Source organism: Myotis davidii, unplaced genomic scaffold (genome assembly GCF_000327345.1).
Source record: "Myotis davidii unplaced genomic scaffold, ASM32734v1 scaffold89, whole genome shotgun sequence".
Taxonomy (NCBI): Eukaryota; Metazoa; Chordata; class Mammalia; order Chiroptera; family Vespertilionidae; genus Myotis; species Myotis davidii.
This window is the reverse complement of record NW_006300372.1, coordinates 294,483-312,284: the sequence shown is the minus strand read 5'-3', so window position 1 is coordinate 312,284 and position 17,802 is coordinate 294,483. Positions and strand designations below refer to the sequence as shown.

Genomic DNA, 17,802 nt, shown 5'->3' with positions numbered 1-17,802 from the left:
AACATAAAAACATTACTTACTCAAGACCTTGTTCCAAAACATGACTGAGTAAGTGCCTCTCCACCACATATGAACACTTCAATTAGTACAGGAAAGTTATTTTTTTCAGAACACACATGAAACTAAAGATTTAAACGTTTTAAGAGTATGTGGTATAGAGTATGTGGTATAAAGTATGTGCACATGCAGAGTGTGTGAATCAAGCATTTTATTATGTAAAGTATACTTAAAATATACTCATAAAATTTAAGACCCGTAGACCAGAATTTTATTAAGAAAAATCTATTAATTTAAGATAAGTGCAGCCCCTGATGAATGAGTTTTAAACATCGAAACCATTTTAAAGTTGAATTGATTTTCCAAACACAAATGTAAAGTTTATCCAAGTTTATAAAGTTTATAGAGGTTTACAAGGTGTTTCTCCATTGCATGAAAAAGTTAACTCAGGACACATACCCAACTCTATAACCTTTTCTTTAAAAAATGCAAAAGTGAGTTTTTATATAGAAGTGAATGATACCAGTATCTATCATACAGATGCTCTTGTTACTCTTTAGATGCACTCACTATTCAGTGAGTCTGTACATTTTACATGAGGGTCAGAATTGTCTATATATAGACATAATTAGATCCTCTTCAAATAAATGTTTAAAAAGTATTTAAAAATAAAAACCAAATGGTCCTGTGTTCCCAAATGTATCAACAGACCTTTGATATGGTTGAGTAATATTATCCCATTAATATTTTATTTCCATTTCCTCCCATTTATTAATACTTTGTAGCTGATGTTCAAACTGTTGAAAGCACAAAATTTGAAAGATAAAAAAATCTTTTGAAAAGAAGCTTCTGAAAATCATCTCTAGTAAATCAGATGCCAAAAGTGAATAGGATAGTTCTTCCCTGACACAACATATACTCATAAAATGTGAGACCCAGAGATCTGCCTTTTAGTAAGAAAAATCTTCATTTAAGTTAAACATAGCCCTGAGAAATTAGTTTTAAAATTTGAAACAATTTAAAAGTTGAATTGACTTTCCAAACACTAATCTTAGTCTCTTATAATAAAGCAGAATTGTACACAAATATTCAGGTAGATATTGATTCTGAAAAGTGAAAGGGTTACCTGTAACTAGAAGGTGCCAGGTATGTGGCATATTTGAATTTGATGAATGCCGTGATATCTAAATCTTTGGAGATTTTAAACTGCATCACAGAATAAAGCACAATTGTAAGGCCCCTCACTGATTTCTTCTCTCAACTAATAAACACATCTAATAATTTTATGGTTTACCCCAAACTTTCCAGATTTCAGAACTCAAACATTATCATCAATATAAATTTAATCTTTTTTCTGACATTTCTCATGCAGACTTTTTCTGTATTTGTCCAGTGATTTATTAAAATATGTAAATTATTTCCTTATGCAAACAGCAGATATGCTAAACCACAATATCCTTTCTAAAACATATTCACAATTGGTGTTTAGGCAATATTCAAAAGAAAACATTATCTAACAGTTAAAACTAATCAAACAAGATAATAGCAGTTCTGAGTATAAGAAAGTCTTTGTGTGAAGTGATTATGTTTAACCGCTTCTAAAGTACTTGTTTAAAAAATAATAAAGTACTCTTTTCATTTAAGTGTATGGATATCAGCTAGATTTTCTAAAACATCCACATATTGAAAAAATAAGATACTATACCCAAAATATAATTTGATAACAAATGGAGAAAACATTAATTATCAAATTACACTAAGCTAATCTCGAAATAAAGCAAATAATGATTCACTATTTATATAATTAATCTATTTGAATGTGGAAGAAAAATAACTGAGGGAACAAATGAACAAAATGCTCTAAGCATCCCTACTAAGGAAGAAAACTCACCTGAACAACTTCTAGTTCTTCGTTTGCATTTATCTTCTCTGATATCAGAAGAGGCTCGCTTTTCGCACAGCTCTCCTGGCTGATGAGCGTGTCCGCATAGTTGGGCTGCGGGAAGATCAGGTGACTCTTCCCCGAGTCAGCAGTGAGGCAGACCTCATGGGAATAGGTCTGCAGGAAAGCCTGCACCCCGTCCATGCCCACAAAGTGCGAGGCAGGCACACCTGCCAGCCCTCCTCCTGAAGCCTGGGGCAGATGTGATGCGTGCCAGCGCCTCAGCCTGAGTGCCAGCAGGATGATGACAAAGGCGAGAAAGACGCAGGAGACAGCAGCCACTGCCACCACCAGGTACAGCGTGAGGCTGGAGTCATCAGGGTCAACAGAGGGCTCCAGATTGCCCAGGTCGGCCAGGACATCCGGGATGCTGTCAGCCACAGCCACGGTGAGTGTGACGGTAGCAGAGAGAGGGGGCTGGCCATGGTCCTGGACCACCACCACCAGGCTCTGCTTGAGCATGTCTCTGTCCAGCAGGGCCCGTGCAGTGCGCACCTCGCCCGTGTGCAGCCCCACCATGAAGAGCCCAGGCTCGCTGGCCTTGAGCAGGCGGTAGGACAGCCAGGCGTTCTGGCCAGAGTCTCTGTCCACTGCCACCACCTTGGTCACCAGGTAGCCAAGCTCTGCAGAACGTGGTGCCAGCTCCACACCGGTGGAACCATCAGTGGGAAGTGTGGGGTAGAGGATTTCAGGAGTGTTGTCATTCTGATCCAACACGAACAGGCTCAATGACACATTACTGCTAAGTGGAGGGTCTCCACTGTCGCTGGCTGTTACCCACAGTTGCAGGTCTCTAACCTGCTCATAGTCAAAAGAGCTCAGTGCATACAGAACACCGGTGTCAGAGTTTATGGAGACAAAGGAGGAAAGAGGCGTTCCCTGAAACGTGTCCTTGGCTAGAGAATAAGTGACCTGAGCATTGTTGCCACTGTCGGGGTCATTGGCGGTCACAGAGAAGATTGAGATGCCTCTGGGATTGTTTTCTGGAATATAGGTAGAGTATGACGTGTGAGGAAAGATGGGAGGATTGTCATTGATGTCTGCCACTTTTAGGGAGATGTGGTTTTCTGTAGACAGGGGTGGGTTTCCACGGTCAATGACAGTTATTGTGATGTTATAATCTGAGATCTCTTCTCTGTCCAGGGTTCTGGTTGTCAATAAATGATAGTAATTATCAACTGATTTTTCCAATTTAAAGGGCAAGTTCCCAGAGATAGAACATGCAATCTCCCCATTCTCTCCAGAATCACCATCATGTACACTAAACAACGCAATTACAGTTCCAGGAAGACAATCTTCAGAGACGGAACTGGCGAGAGAGGTGAGGATCATTTCCGGGACATTGTCATTCACATCCTGTACTGTGACCACCACCTTGGCGCTGGCAAGGAGAGCACCTCCATCCTGAGCTACCACTTCCATGAGGTAGGATCTGGACTCTTCATAATCCAGCGACTGCACTGTTGAAATTTCACCCAGGTTGGAATCAAGTTGGAAAGTCTGTGAAATTTTGTCTTCTTCATTGCGAAAAGAGTAGGTCAATTTTCCATTCATTCCCTCATCTGGATCCGTGGCGGTTAGCGTGAGCAGCCGAGTGCCCACAGGTATGCTCTCTGGAACACTCACTCTGTACTCGGATCGAGTGAACTGGGGCGCGTTATCGTTTGCGTCGAGGACCATCACGCGGATGTGCGCAGTGCTGGAGAGTATGGGGTCTCCGCCGTCTAAAGCTGTGAGGAGGAGGTTGTGAACAGCCACTTTCTCCCGGTCCAAGGGCTCTTCCAGCACCAGCTCGGGATGTTTTTGTCCATCACTTCCACTTTTCTCATCCAGAGAGAAGTGCACATTGGAACTGAGCTGGTAACTCTGGAGGGAGTTCACACCCACATCCGCATCTCGAGCAAAGGGAAGCACTAACCGTGTCCCTGTAGCAGCATTTTCATTAACTCTTACTTTTACTTCCTCATCGCGGAAACGTGGGAAGTTATCATTAATGTCGATTATTTCTACTTCTACGCCATAAATTTTCATTTTACTCTCAACCAAGATGTTAAAACTCACCAGACACCGCGCGCTCTGAGCGCAGAGCTCCTCCCTGTCTATCCTGCCCGCGGTGACCAAGCTGCCACTTCCTGGGTTCAGAGCAAAAAGCTGAGTCCTACCTCTGGAGACGATGCGGACTCCTCGCTCCGCCAGCTCCTGAGGCTCCAGCCCGAGATCCTTGGCGATGTTGCCCACGAAGGAGCCTTTGTCCAGCTCCTCCTGCACTGAGTAGCGGATCTGCCCGGCCCTGGCTCCCCGCTGCGTCCCCAAGAACAGCAGGAGCAGGAGCAGCCCTCTGCAGCCCCAGCCCTCTCCACCAAGATGTTAAAACTCACCAGACACCGCGCGCTCTGAGCGCAGAGCTCCTCCCTGTCTATCCTGCCCGCGGTGACCAAGCTGCCACTTCCTGGGTTCAGAGCAAAAAGCTGAGTCCTACCTCTGGAGACGATGCGGACTCCTCGCTCCGCCAGCTCCTGAGGCTCCAGCCCGAGATCCTTGGCGATGTTGCCCACGAAGGAGCCTTTGTCGAGCTCCTCCTGCACCGAGTAGCGGATCTGCCCGGCCCTGGCTCCTCGCTGCGTCCCCAAGAACAGCAGGAGCGGGAGCAGCCCTCTGCAGCCCCAGCCCCTCCGAGCATCCGCCATTGCCTTCTTTCCGACCGGTTTTCTCTTAGTTCTGGCTCCTGCCTGCTGTTTCCTTACTTCTTAAAAGCCAAAGGGTACGAATTCCTTGTTGGAAATGGGAGAGAGGCGCGGGTTAGAAGGCTTTTTCCAGGAGCTTGTCGGTCCGGAAGAAGCTGAGAGTCCGGTCGCATCTAGCAGCAGCTTCTTTCCCACTTTGGTGAACAGCGACGCTCAGAGTCCTAACCAGTTACTACACCAATTCTGTTTTCATATCCTGTTTTATTTGATTTTTAATAATTTTGCCGCATCCTTTACGTATTACTGTGTGACACTGTTTATATTTCATTAAGGTTTAATTTTGAAATAGCAAGACCCATAAACCCCTGAGGTCAATATAATAATTAGATTATTTTTACTCTTTAGAAAAGTTCTCCCTAATGTGCCATAGAGCCTATGTCCTTTAGTTACTTTTTACCTAAATTGAGCCCATTAAATTAGAACATTGTAAGTCTTACTTTTGTAGGTTTTAAGATTTCATCGTTGTATTAAGATATATTTATGAAAACGTGCCTATTTGTGCATCAAGAATGCCAAGGAAATAAGTCTAGCTCTCAATGCACCTTTGCAAAAAGGTCTACTGATTCATGCAAATTGTATTAGTTGTCATATGCAGAAAGAACTGAGAGTTCATTTTATTATATGTGAGGTCTTTGAGAAAGTTTCCAGTTTTTCACACTAGAAATAAAGCAGTTACACTATATTAGACTGAGAGTTTGAGTTGGGTTAGCTATGCATTATGCATATTTTCCTATTACCATGTCTAAATTGGAGTCAGACATCATACAGTGACAGGCTCTTGGGGGGAGGGAATCTATATAGTGACTTTAGCAAATGGCTTTAGTTCACCATCCATGCAGAAAATATGTCTATAACTTAACAGTGAGCACGCAGCCCACTGGACTTTCTATGTCGAGGAAGATATTTAAAGTTATCACCTTTATATAGTAGCAAAACCTCATGATTTAAAAAAAATGGACATGTTGGGGAGTCTATTATGTGAGAGAAGCAATTTTTACTAAATGGTACCTTCATAGGGAATTGAAAAATTAAGATAGTCTATATCTATAAATAGAAAATTCAGAAAATAAAGTTTTAAGTACAGAATGTGAGTATAGGTTACAAAAATTTTTTTCAAAGTACAGTTTTCACAAGAGCAATTTGTTACTATACATGAGAGAAAAATATTTCTTCCATCATCAAGCACACTATTAGTAGCAGATACTACAGACCTCAAACTTTGACCATCCGTTTAAAATAGATCTGGAATCCCAGACATTTAGCTTGTAAAGACACAGAGATTGCTGGTGTGTTTAGGTCAGTCCTACCCATGTTCTGCTGTTGACAAGCCATGACACTGAGGACAATTCTTCCTTTCTTTAGTTCCAAGTTTTCCCAAACTAATAAGATGGGAAGCTCCTTTACTCTGAAATAGTATAATTTAAAGAGGAAGTGAAACTAAAATTTGAGTAATAAAAGCCCCAAATATGAAATAAATAGTTTAAGATGCCAATAGTATAAATCTTCAGAGGCAAGGATTGTAAAGATGAAGAAGAAAGAGAAGTATCTCATTTGGTAAAGCCTTGTAATTCTGAACAAATAACTCTCACATATTAGATAGAAAACCACGTCAATATTTGGTTAGATAAAATTAAGATAATTAGGGCAGAAAAATGCCGAAATTCAATCCACACAACAATTAAGTCTGAAATGAAGACTCCTATTCCACATGGTGATTTATCAATAAACATTAGAACCCAAAGTGAAAATAAGTTAAAACTCACCTTTAAAATAGTATCTGAGGCAAAGGGGCCCTGAGTATCTCCATGACTTGTACTTGGTGCCCAAGAGGCATCCTCGCAGAGGAGATCCTGAGGGGGAGCCACTTCAGGGGTTATGTTGAGAAAATTAAACTCTGTCTTAGCTGACTGTGAGCCACGCACAGATTGTAGGAATAGGGCAAAGTCCCCTCACTGTAATTGGGGAGAACCCCAGGTCCAGACTTAGTATTGAGACCAGGCTGAAAGCAGCCCCAAGCGGCGGCACTGGAGGACCGTGCGCACCTCGCCCGTGCGCAGCCCCAGGCTGAAGAGCCCGGGCTCGCTGGCCTGCAGCACGTGGTAGGACAGCCAGGCATTGTGTCCCGAGTCCGCGTCCACCGCCACCACCTTGGTGACCAGGTAGCCCGGCTGCGCGGCGCGCGGCACCGTGTCGAAGAGCGCAGAGCCGTCGGGCCCCAGCGCCGGGTACAGCACCCGGGGCGCGTTGTCGTTGCGGTCGCCCACCAGCACGCGCAGGCTCACGTTGGCGCTGAGCGCGGGCGAGCCCTGGTCGCGCGCCTGCAGCGTCAGCTCAAAGGCGCGCAGCTGCTCGTGGTCGAAGGCGCGCTGCGCGAACACCACCCCGCTGTGCGCGCTCACGGACACGTAGGACGACAGCGCCCGTGCCTCCAGGTCGCTGGCCACGATGGCGTAGGACACCTGGCCGTTGGGGCCCAGGTCGGGGTCGGAGGCGCTGACCTGCGCGATGGAGGCCCCGGGCGGGTTGTTTTCTGGCACGTGGACCAGGTAGGCTGGCTGCTGGAACACCGGGGCGTTGTCGTTGACGTCGGTGACGCGCAGGGTGATGGTGGTGCTGGAGGAGAGGGGCGGCTTGCCCCTGTCGGTGGCTGTGATGGTCACATTGTACTCCGGGGTCTGTTCTCGGTCCAGGGTCTCGTCTGTTACCAGCTTGTAGTAGTTCTTTGAGTAAGATTTCAATGTAAACTCCGTCTTTCCCAATAGGCTGCAGTAAACCTCTCCATTTTCTCCAGAGTCTCTATCTCTTGTTTTTATCAAGGCGATCACCGTTCCTGGTGGTGAATCCTCTGGAAGAGGAGTGAACACGGAGGCCACAATCACTTCAGGGGCACAATCATTCTCATCGAGGATTTCGACTTGGATACTGCAGTGGGCTGCCAGATCCCCAGGATCTTTCGCTTCTATACCGAGGGTGTAACTATTAGCCATTTCGAAATCAAAATGATCCTTCGTGGTGATTTCTCCTGTTGTTTCATCTAAGTTAAAAAATTGTTCCACTTGTTCGTTCACATTACGAAAGGAGTAGGTGACCTCCGCGTTAATGCCCTCGTCCTGGTCCGTGGCCGTCACTTGAAGCACAGGGAAGCCGGGGGGCACGCCCTCCCTCAGGCTGACCCTGTACACGTCCTGGCTGAACACCGGGGGGTTGTCATTGGCATCCGTGACTTGGATTTGGATCTGGGTGGTGCCACTTCGGGGTGGGTCTCCACCGTCCACAGCCGTGAGGACCAGTTGATGGAAATTCTGCTCTTCTCTGTCCAGAGAATGTTTCAGGATCAACTCAGGATACTTAAGTCCATCTGGAGTCTGTTTCTCCGTGAGATCAAAGAACTCATTGTCATTGAGGTGGTACCTCTGCAGTGAATTAGGACCAGCATCCCAATCCAGGGCCGGGTCTAGTGGAAATGTTTTACCTGGCTTAGTGGATTCTACTATTTTTAAATCAATCTTACTCTGTTTGAATGAAGGCATATTGTCATTTATATCCTGCACTACTACTGCTACATGGAAAATATTTAGTGGTTTTTCAGCGACCGCATCAAAATCCAGAATACACAGAGGCTTCTTCCCGCAAATCTGCTCTCGGTCTATTCTGTCGCTGACAAGTAAGTCCCCGCTGTCAGGATCTACAGTGAAATAGTCCTTCTCCGCGCTAACCCGCAGCTTCCGGGCCGGCAGATCCCGGACTCTGAGCCCCAGATCCTTGGCGAGATTTCCTACCACCGAGTTCTTAGCCAGCTCCTCGGGGATTGAATAGCGGATTTGGTCCGGGAGAGCCCCGCGGAACAAAGAAAGCAGAAAGGGCAACAATACCTGCCGCCACCGCCCCGCGCTGCTCCGCTCCGCGCTCAGCCTCATCCTCGGTCTCCCTCCGCTGCTGCTCTGCTCCTTGGCCCTAGGCCGTGGGGAGGAATAACCCCTCCGTGGATGGAAAAAATCCGGGGTAGGGGCAATTCCCCTGCTTTGTTTGTGTAACCGAATCTGTACTGGCCTCCTCCGTGCGGTTGGTTTGGGCAGGAAGTTACCTTCCGAGAGGCTCCCGAATGCGTCTCAGACATCTTCCTGCTCTTCTTTTAACCTACAGCGACGCCCAGAGGTTTTCCCGTGAAACTGCTCCAAGGGCTTGTACTAAATGTTTTGCAAAGAACTTTTTTGCTCTTGCGGATTTATTGAGTATTTATTTGTTTAAGTAGGTATACATTCATATAGTTCCAAAGGTATATTCAGCATATTCTATAAACTCTCCCTCTTTGCTTTCAACAACACATTTGTCCCGGAAGAAATAAGTGTTCCTTTTTTGTGCACTGTTCCAGAGAAATGTTTTGTATAGTGAAGCAGAATTTTATAAACGTCCCCCCTGCTTTCATATATATATATGTATATGAAAGTATACAATATGCCATGTTTTGCAGCTTGCTTTGTTTACTCATTATATCTTGGAGATCATTTCATATCAGTACATAAAGAAGTTTTCCATTTATTTCTTATACTTATGGAGTAGCCCACCATATGGTTGTACAATAATTTATTTAACCAGAAATAGTATTTTCTAAAAGAAAATCAGTACCCATCAAACAAAAATATATTTTCCGTATGTTATTAGGTTATAAATTATCTACTGCTGCTCTCCTAATCATTTAAAATATGTACCATTCTGATTCTGGAATATATTCTAATATCACCATCCAAATATGTTTGACACAGAGACAATTAATATTTCCAAGTTATATTTTAAAGCTCTAGTATTATAAATAATCTCTCTTCAGATATGATTTATTGCTCAATATCCACTTGTTACTTGCTTGTTCCTCCCCATGCCAGTTGGTTGTATCACATCACATGCTTATTTATTATATTGTATTGCACCACAACTTCCCACGGAGACAAAAATCTAGAATCTGAAACTCTCCTTCTTAAGCTGGATTGAGGCATAGTTCACAATCTATTGATACAATTTCCAGGTATCCAAACACCACTGATTTGTGTAGTCCTAGACATCCATGAACCCCGAACTAAGAGAACTGAATGACGTCATAAGGAACAGAAGCTGCAGAGCCCTTGCATACAAAATATTTCCCCTTATATCCGATCGTTGCAGAGCCACAGAGTGATGGAGCTACCTGAGGGCAATTTGCAGGAACAGGGATGAGGCCTACTTATCAGATCAGTTCTGAAATTGAGTTACCCGACCTTTATAAGGGGATCCCATGATGAAAAAAGGAAGTATTTTTTGAAGTTATGTTTCCTTAGAAATAGAGAAGGGTCTCATAGTGATGCCATAAAAGATAATTTAGATATGATTAAAATGAAATTTCTTTATAAGGGGATCCCATGATGAAAAAAGGAAATATTTTTTGAAGTTATGTTTCCTTAGAAATAGAAAAGGGTCTCATAGTGATGCCATAAAGGTAATTTAGAAATGATTAAAATGAAATGATTGAAATAAAATGGGCAATATTTTTGGAAATCACAGAAGTGCACAGAAGGAATCACACACAGTCACTGTTAGTGCATCTCAGAAAATGCAACCACAAAATACATACAGTATACCAACCCAATTGAGAAGCTATCACTGTTGAAGGTGTAGCTAAATTTTAAATATTTCCCCCAGTATTTATAAACTGCCATCGTTCAATTATAATGGAAAATACCCTTTCAACTAAAAAAAGTAAATTTCAAGAAAAATATGCTGGGGTTTAAAAAGAGAAAAATTAGATATATGGGAAATAGAACTGCTAGCAGTAAAGTGAAAGCAAGTAAGCAAACTCAGGGATTCTTTTTATCTAGGTAAATTTACTACAAAAAGTTTACCTGTGAAAATATTTCCTTTTTGTCTTCAAGTAAAGACTGAGGTGCTGAGAGAAAATCCTTTTTCTCATAGCTCTCCTGGCTGATGAGCGTGTCTGCATAGTTGGGCTGCGGGAAGATCAGGTGACTCTTCCGCGAGCCCGCAGTGAGGGAGACTTCGTGGGAATAGGTCTGCAGGAAAGCCTGCACCCCGTCCACGCCCACAAAGTGCGAGGCAGGCAGGCCCTCCAACCCGTCTCCCGGAGCCTGGAGCAGACGTGACATGTGCCAGCGCCTCAACCTGAGCGCCAGCAACACGATGACAAAGGCGAGAAAGACACAGGAGACCGCAGCCACTGCCACCACCAGGTACAAAGTGAGGCTGGAGTCATCAGGGTCAGCGGAGGGCTCCAGGTTGCCCAGGTCAGCCAGGACATCTGGGATGCTGTCAGCCACGGCCACGGTGAGCGTGACAGTGGCAGAGAGAGGGGGCTGGCCATGGTCCTGAACTGCCACCACCAGGCTCTGCTTGAGCGCATCTCTGTCCAGCAGGGCCCGCGCAGTGCGCACCTCGCCCGTGTGCAGCCCCACCGCGAAGAGCCCTGGCTCGCTGGCCTTGAGCAGGCGGTAGGACAGCCAGGCGTTCTGGCCAGAGTCTCTGTCCACCGCCACCACCTTGGTCACCAGGTAGCCGGGTTCTGCGGAGCGAGGCGCCAGTTCCACACCAGTGGACCCGTCGGTGGGGATGGCAGGGTACAGTATTTCAGGTGCATTGTCATTCTGATCCAGAACAAATAGGCTTAGAGACACGTTGCTGCTAAGAGGAGGGTCCCCACTGTCACTAGCTGTCACCAGTAGTTGCAGGTCTCTAACCTGCTCATAGTCAAATGAGCGCAGAGCATACAGGACTCCTGTGTCAGAGTTGATAGAGACATAGGAAGAGAGAGGCTCCCCCTGGAGCGTGCCCTCAGCCAGGGAGTAAGTGACTCTGGCGTTCTCAATGCTGTCAGGGTCCTGGGCGGTTATGGATAAAAAGGAGGCTCCTCTGGGGTTGTTTTCGGGAAGGTAGGCAGAGTAAGAAGCATGAGGGAAGGCAGGCGGGTTGTCATTGATGTCTGCTACCTTCAGTGAGATGTGAGTTTCTGTAGACAGTGGTGGAGTTCCGTGGTCAGTGGCCATTACTGTGATGTTATATTCTGAGACTTCCTCCCTATCCAGAGCTCTGTGTGTCAACAATCGATAATAATTTCCGTAGGTCTTTTCAAGTGTGAATGGCAGATTATTTGGAATAGAACACGTGACTAGGCCATTCTCTCCTGAATCACTATCATGCACATTGAAAAGTGCAATTACTGTGCCTGGGGAGGAGGTTTCTTGGATAGAGCTGGCGAGAGAGGTAACCGTCACTTCTGGAGCATTGTCGTTTACATCCAGCACGGTCACCAGTACTTTACTTCTGGCTCGGAGACCAGGACCATCGTGAGCCTCTACATCTATATCATAGGATCCAGAGTCCTCATAATCCAGGCCCTCCAATATTGTTATGTCCCCAGTCACAGAGTTCAAGTGGAATAGCTGGGATATTTTATCTCTTACTTTCCGGAAAGAATATGTCACTTCTCCATTGGCTCCTTCATCTGGATCAGTGGCTTTTACGGTGAGAATTCGGGAGCCCACGGGCACATTCTCCCGAACACTCACATGGTACTCGGGCTGAGTGAACAGGGGGGCGTTGTCATTCGTATCCACAAGTGTGACTTGAATTCTGGTAGTGCCAGAGCGAGCCAGGTCGCCTCCATCGAAGGCGGTGAGGACCAGGTGGTGAACTGCCTCTTCCTCGCGGTCCAGGGCGCGCTCCAGCACCAGCTCAGGGTACTTTATCCCATCGGCTCCGTTTTGCACGTCCAGGGAGAAGTAAGCATTTGAGCTGAGCTGGTATCCCTGCAGAGAGTTTACCCCTACATCCGGATCAAAAGCTTCAGGAAGAGGGAATCTTGCCCCAGGACTTTCATTTTCAGCGACTTTTATTTCCCTTTGCTCAGTCCCAAAGTTGGGCGCATTATCATTAACATCGATTATTTCCACTTCTACTCCAAAAATCTTTACTTTGTCCTCTAGGAGAACCTCCAGGCTTACCACACACGTTGGAGACCTGTCGCAGAGCTCCTCCCGGTCTATCCTGCCCGCCGTGACCAAGCTGCCGCTCCGCGGGCTCAGGGCAAAGAGCTGCGTCCTCCCTCTGGAGACGATGCGGACTCCGCGCTCCGCCAGCTCCGGGGGCTCCAGGCCCAGGTCCTTGGCGATGTCGCCCACGAAGGAGCCTTTCTCCAGCTCCTCAGGCACCGAGTAGCGGATCTGTTCGGCCCGAATTTCCCACAGGGCCCCCAGGAGAAGGCAAATCCCAACTAACCGGCTGCAGACTGGACGATAAAGAGGAGCCGCCATCACAGCGCCGCCGCAGAGAAGCTTGCGCCTGGGTTTTCCCTCGGTGGAGGCCTAAGGAGTCCCAGGATCTGCGCGGTCCAAGGTAGTGTATTTTCACCGTTGGCTGTTGGAGTTCCGGGAGTCCAGTTAGAAGCTTTTGTAAAGCTCCAGGGTCAGTGCTTTGTGATGCAGAAATTTTGTGGTTCGGATTAAATTACTGGTTGTCTTTTCCCCATCGGTGAACAGCGACACCCAGAGTCCTAGCCTGTTATTGCAACCTATTCTTGGTAAAGCATGCCCTGTGTACACCATTTATTTTCCGTATCCTATCTCCCCCAAAAGAATAAAAGTCAAACTCCTGTTGTTTTATTTGCAATGAAAATAAACAATCAAAATCTTCCTTTACAATAAGTCCTATAAAGTAATAAATGGTCCAGAGAAAATATGATTTTGGTTTTTGCTAAGAATTTTTCTACCTCTTTTACGTTTTTGCATTATTTATTCTCATAGTGCATTTTCAGGACAGTGTATTGTGCAAGAGACACATTTACCTATCCTGGGAACATGGATGGACTTGGAGAATGGAACAACAGGCGAAAAGCCAGTGTCTGGAGTGTTGCAAATCTGGGCTCTAGTCCCAACCTATTCAGAAACAAGTTTCCTCACGTGAATGGATTTTCTGGAATGGAAATCTTTCAGTTCCCTTGTAAGAAAATATCTACTTTTCAAGAGCTAGTCTTATGTCTGTATCAATGTGATTAGCAAATATAGGGATAGGTTTGAGAAGAGAATTTGCTCATTAAGTTTCTAGGCCAAGGGCTATGTCTGTGACTATCATTTTAAGAGTGCATCCTCACACTTTAGAGCACCACCTTTCATAGAGTATGCAGCAAATAGTTTGTCAGTGTTTAATAAATGAGTCACTAATGCAACTGCAAAACCTAAAACAATGGGTAAATAGCTCTGATCTTAAAAGTGAAAACCAAAGATAAGAAGGCAGAAAAGTTAGAATAAAGCACTATAAAGAGCAGGCAATGTTTCAGTGATCTTTTTCACATCAGGACACATCCAGAAGCTACTACTTTCCATTGTTTCTAAGTTTACTTTAGCTTTTATTTTAGAAATAACCAGTAAAAGGAAACATTTTAGTATATATATATATATATAGTCATTGTATCTTTCATAGTTTTCTTATTTAAGGAAACGTAGAGTAATTTACTAATCTGAGAAAAATTGAGATAAAGCACCAAGTACCCAGTTCTTTAGATTATTCCTCACATAATAAGTAACATCTAGAAATTACTCATAAATTTTAACCAGGCACAAAAGCCCACTAACTACTCAGAGTTTTTAAATCTTAAGAATTTGTAGAGTAGGTTAAAGGTATTTTTCACAATTCTCAAAGGACCCACAAATTTCTGGGGATTGGGAGGAAAATAAGATGTTTTGAAAAAAATTGATTCTTTTCTCAGAAACCTATACTAAAAAAGCAAAATGTGGGAAAGGCTTTATAAAAATGTCTATTGTATTTATTATGACCATGACAAAGTAGAATAAGATAAATTATTAAAGAAGGGCTAAGAAAATTATTCCTGAATGAGATTATGAAGTGGGATAAAGTTGACCCAAAGGCAGTGGTTCACATGTAAGATCTGACAGTCTTTGCTACATGTGATAAGTGATAAGAAACTTAATGATTGGGAAACTATATTAAAAATACACATTACAGCCCTGACTTGTGTGGCTTAGTTGGTTGAGTGTCCTTCCCTGCACCAAAAGGTCTCTGGTTCGGTTCCAGGTCAGGGAACATGCCCAGGTTTCAGGTTCAATCCCCCATGGGAATCAGGGTGCCTATGGGAGGCAACCAATAGATGTTTCTCTCTCCCCCTCTCCCTTCTTCTCTCTCTAAAATAAATAAGAACATTTAAAAACAAAAATACACATTGCAGCAAAAATATAATAACTAGGATGTATTTGATGAGATGAACATAAAGTTTAACTTAAGGAGAAAGAACTGCCAGTACATGTATAATGTGCTTGAAAATAACAGTATCACACATCAACTAAGAACGGGTAGTGCTATTACTAAAAGCAGTGACAACCAAGAACAGCTCTCTTTAAGAAGGTTTGCTGACCATACAGAAATGCCAATGGTGCCGATTGAAAAGTAGTAGTTAGGTAATTGCCAAGAGCATGAACAATCGAGAGACCCACTTCCACCCATCCAATACACCTCCACTCCCACTACCACTACTAGAACAATGGACAAAGGCCAAAACTAATTATGCACACTGAGAATAAAATACAACATATGAAATTTAAGTAGGTTTATAGAAACTCACGTGTGAGGGAAAAGAAGAGTCATAAGCAATTTGGGGGTCTTCGTTATTGGCACATACATCCACAGAAGGATCCTCGCACAGGAGATCCCGAGGGGGCGCCATTTCCGGGGTCAGGTTAGAAAAATTTAATTTGGTCATTGCTGGATTCGAGGCAACGCACAGATTGTAGGAATAGGGCAAAGTCCCCTCACTGTAGTTGGTGGGAACCACGGGGCCAGACTTGGAGCAAACACCAGGCTGAAAGCAGCCCCAGGTGGTGGGTCTAGAGGAGCGTCGCAAGCGCATGGCGACCACCAGAATCACCGCGAGGAGGAAGAGCACGGAGATCAAGGCCAACGTAGGACGACAGCGCCCGTGGCTCCAGGTCGCTGGCCACGATGGCGTAGGACACCTGGCCGTTGGGTCCCAGGTCGGGGTCGGAGGCGCTGACTTGGGCAATAGAGGCCCCGGGTGGGTTGTTCTCAGCCACGTGAACCACGTAGGAAGCCTGGTGGAAAGCTGGAGTGTTGTCGTTAATGTCACCAATGTGTAGGGTGATGCTTGTACTGGAGGAGAGGGGCGGCTTGCCCTTGTCGGTGGCTGTGACGGTGACATTGTACTCTGCTATCTGCTCCCGGTCTAGAGCACTGTCAATCACCAGCTTGTAATAATTCTTGGAGGTGGATTCTAATCGGAAGGGAACTTCTTTCTGAATATAGCATGTCACCAGACCATTTTGCCCAGAATCCTGGTCTCGCACTTTAATGAGGGCTATTACGGTTCCAAGGTCTGAGTCCTCAGGAATCTTGTTAGAAAAGGACATGAATGTCACCTCTGGGGCATTGTCATTCTCATCGACAATTTCAATATGAACACTGCAGTGAGCTGTGTGTACGCCTCCATCCTTGGCTTCTACAGCCAACATATACATAGCTGTCTCTTCGAAATCCACTGTTCCGTTGGTTGTGATGTCACCAGTATTTGGGTTGAGACTGAAGAGAAGGTTGGTGCTTGTTGGGGCGTTGAGGAAGGCATAGGTGATTTGTGCATTAGCACCCTCATCCTGGTCAGTTGCCTTCACGCGCAGCACGGAAGTTCCCCGGGGCACATTTTCTTGGAGTCTAACTCTGTACGTGTCCTGGCTGAACATTGGAGCATTATCGTTGGCATCAGTGACCAGGATCTGGATCTGGGTGGTGCCACTTAGAGGAGGGTCCCCGCCATCCATGGCCGTCAGGATTAAGCGGTGGGAGCTCTGCTGTTCTCTGTCCAGAGGCTTTTCCAGCAGTAATTCTGGGTATTTACTTCCATCAGGACTTTCCTTCGTTGCCAGAGAGAAGTGGTCATTGGGGTTGATGGTGTAAACCTTCAGTGAGTTCCTTCCTACATCTGCATCTTGTGCAGAGTCTAGTGGGAATTTTACCCCTGGTATGGCTGACTCACAGATGTCTAAGTCAATGACTTTTGCAAGGAAACGCGGTGCATTGTCATTAATATCTTGGATTGCAACAATCCCATGGAACACATTCATTGGGTTTTCAGCGACCATTTCAAATTCCAGGGCACATTCAGATTTCCTCCCGCAAATCTTCTCTCTGTCTATCCTACCACTCACTAACAAATCCCCATTCTCCGCACTCACGTTGAAAAATTCCTCTGCACTAACCCGCAGTTTTCGAGCTGGCAAGTCCTGGACACTGAGCCTCAGGTCCTTGGCGAGGTTCCCCACCCTGGATCCCTTGGCCAGCTCCTCTGGAATCACGTACTGGATCTGCTGGGAGATGGCCCCGCACAACAAAGACAGCAAGAAGAGAAACCATACCTGACTTGTCATCGTTTCAGCTTGCCTGAAGCTCCTTTGCATTTCTTGAACTCAAAGGGGAATCTTCTTCTCCAGATGTCTCTGGGATGTTTAAAAAACCAACGACAGCCCCCTGGACATTCGAGACTTGAGGGCAGGACTTGTTACGTGCTTCTAGGTGCACCGGAGCCGGTCCGTTCGGCTGTGGGCAGGACAAAGCTAGAAAGCACTCTCCCGGAAGCTCTGGCGAACTGAGAACCCCTTCTTCCCTTCGGTCAACAGCGGCACCCGGAGGTCGTTTAGGAAAACTACATATTGCGTAGCTTTCCTCAAAGTGTAAGCTCTTGAATCTATGCACTTCGCCTTTTATTTGTTTGAAAGAACAAATAAAGTTTTCCCTTTAAATGTGACATTTTCCGTTGTGTTCATCTCATAAACGTTGCCACCATTTTACATCTTTTTTCATTTAAATATTTCATAAGGCATACAGCTTTGTTTTTCAGTTTGGGGGCAAAAATATCTTCAGTAATTTCATTGTATTTATAAAATTGGTTTGATTAGTATGGATGTAGCAAAATAAGTTACTGGCTTTTTATCCTCATTTAAAACTATATATATTTATTGATTTTTTACAGAGAGGAAGGGAGAGGGATAGAGAGTTAGAAACATCGATGAGAGAGAAGCATCGATCAGCTGCATCCTGCACACCCCCTACTGGGGATGTGAC

At 45.1% G+C, this 17,802-nt stretch overlaps 2 protein-coding genes across 2 annotated transcripts in view; both read right to left on the bottom strand.

The window, feature by feature from the left end:
* LOC102775405 (protocadherin gamma-B2-like) overlaps positions 1-8,821 on the bottom strand; it is a 28,396-nt gene extending 19,575 nt beyond the window's left edge. The window contains exon 1 of the mRNA XM_006777021.2: positions 6,726-8,821. Within this exon, the coding sequence (XP_006777084.2) occupies positions 6,726-8,600 (1,875 nt within the window). The 5' untranslated portion in view covers positions 8,601-8,821. The remainder of the gene's footprint in view (positions 1-6,725) is intronic.
* LOC102757680 (protocadherin gamma-C4) overlaps positions 1-13,111 on the bottom strand; it is a 130,930-nt gene extending 117,819 nt beyond the window's left edge. Inside the window, exon 1 of the mRNA XM_006776956.2 lies at positions 10,554-13,111. Within this exon, the coding sequence (XP_006777019.1) occupies positions 10,554-12,974 (2,421 nt within the window). The 5' untranslated portion in view covers positions 12,975-13,111. The remainder of the gene's footprint in view (positions 1-10,553) is intronic.
* Between the last annotated feature and the right edge of the window lie 4,691 nt (positions 13,112-17,802).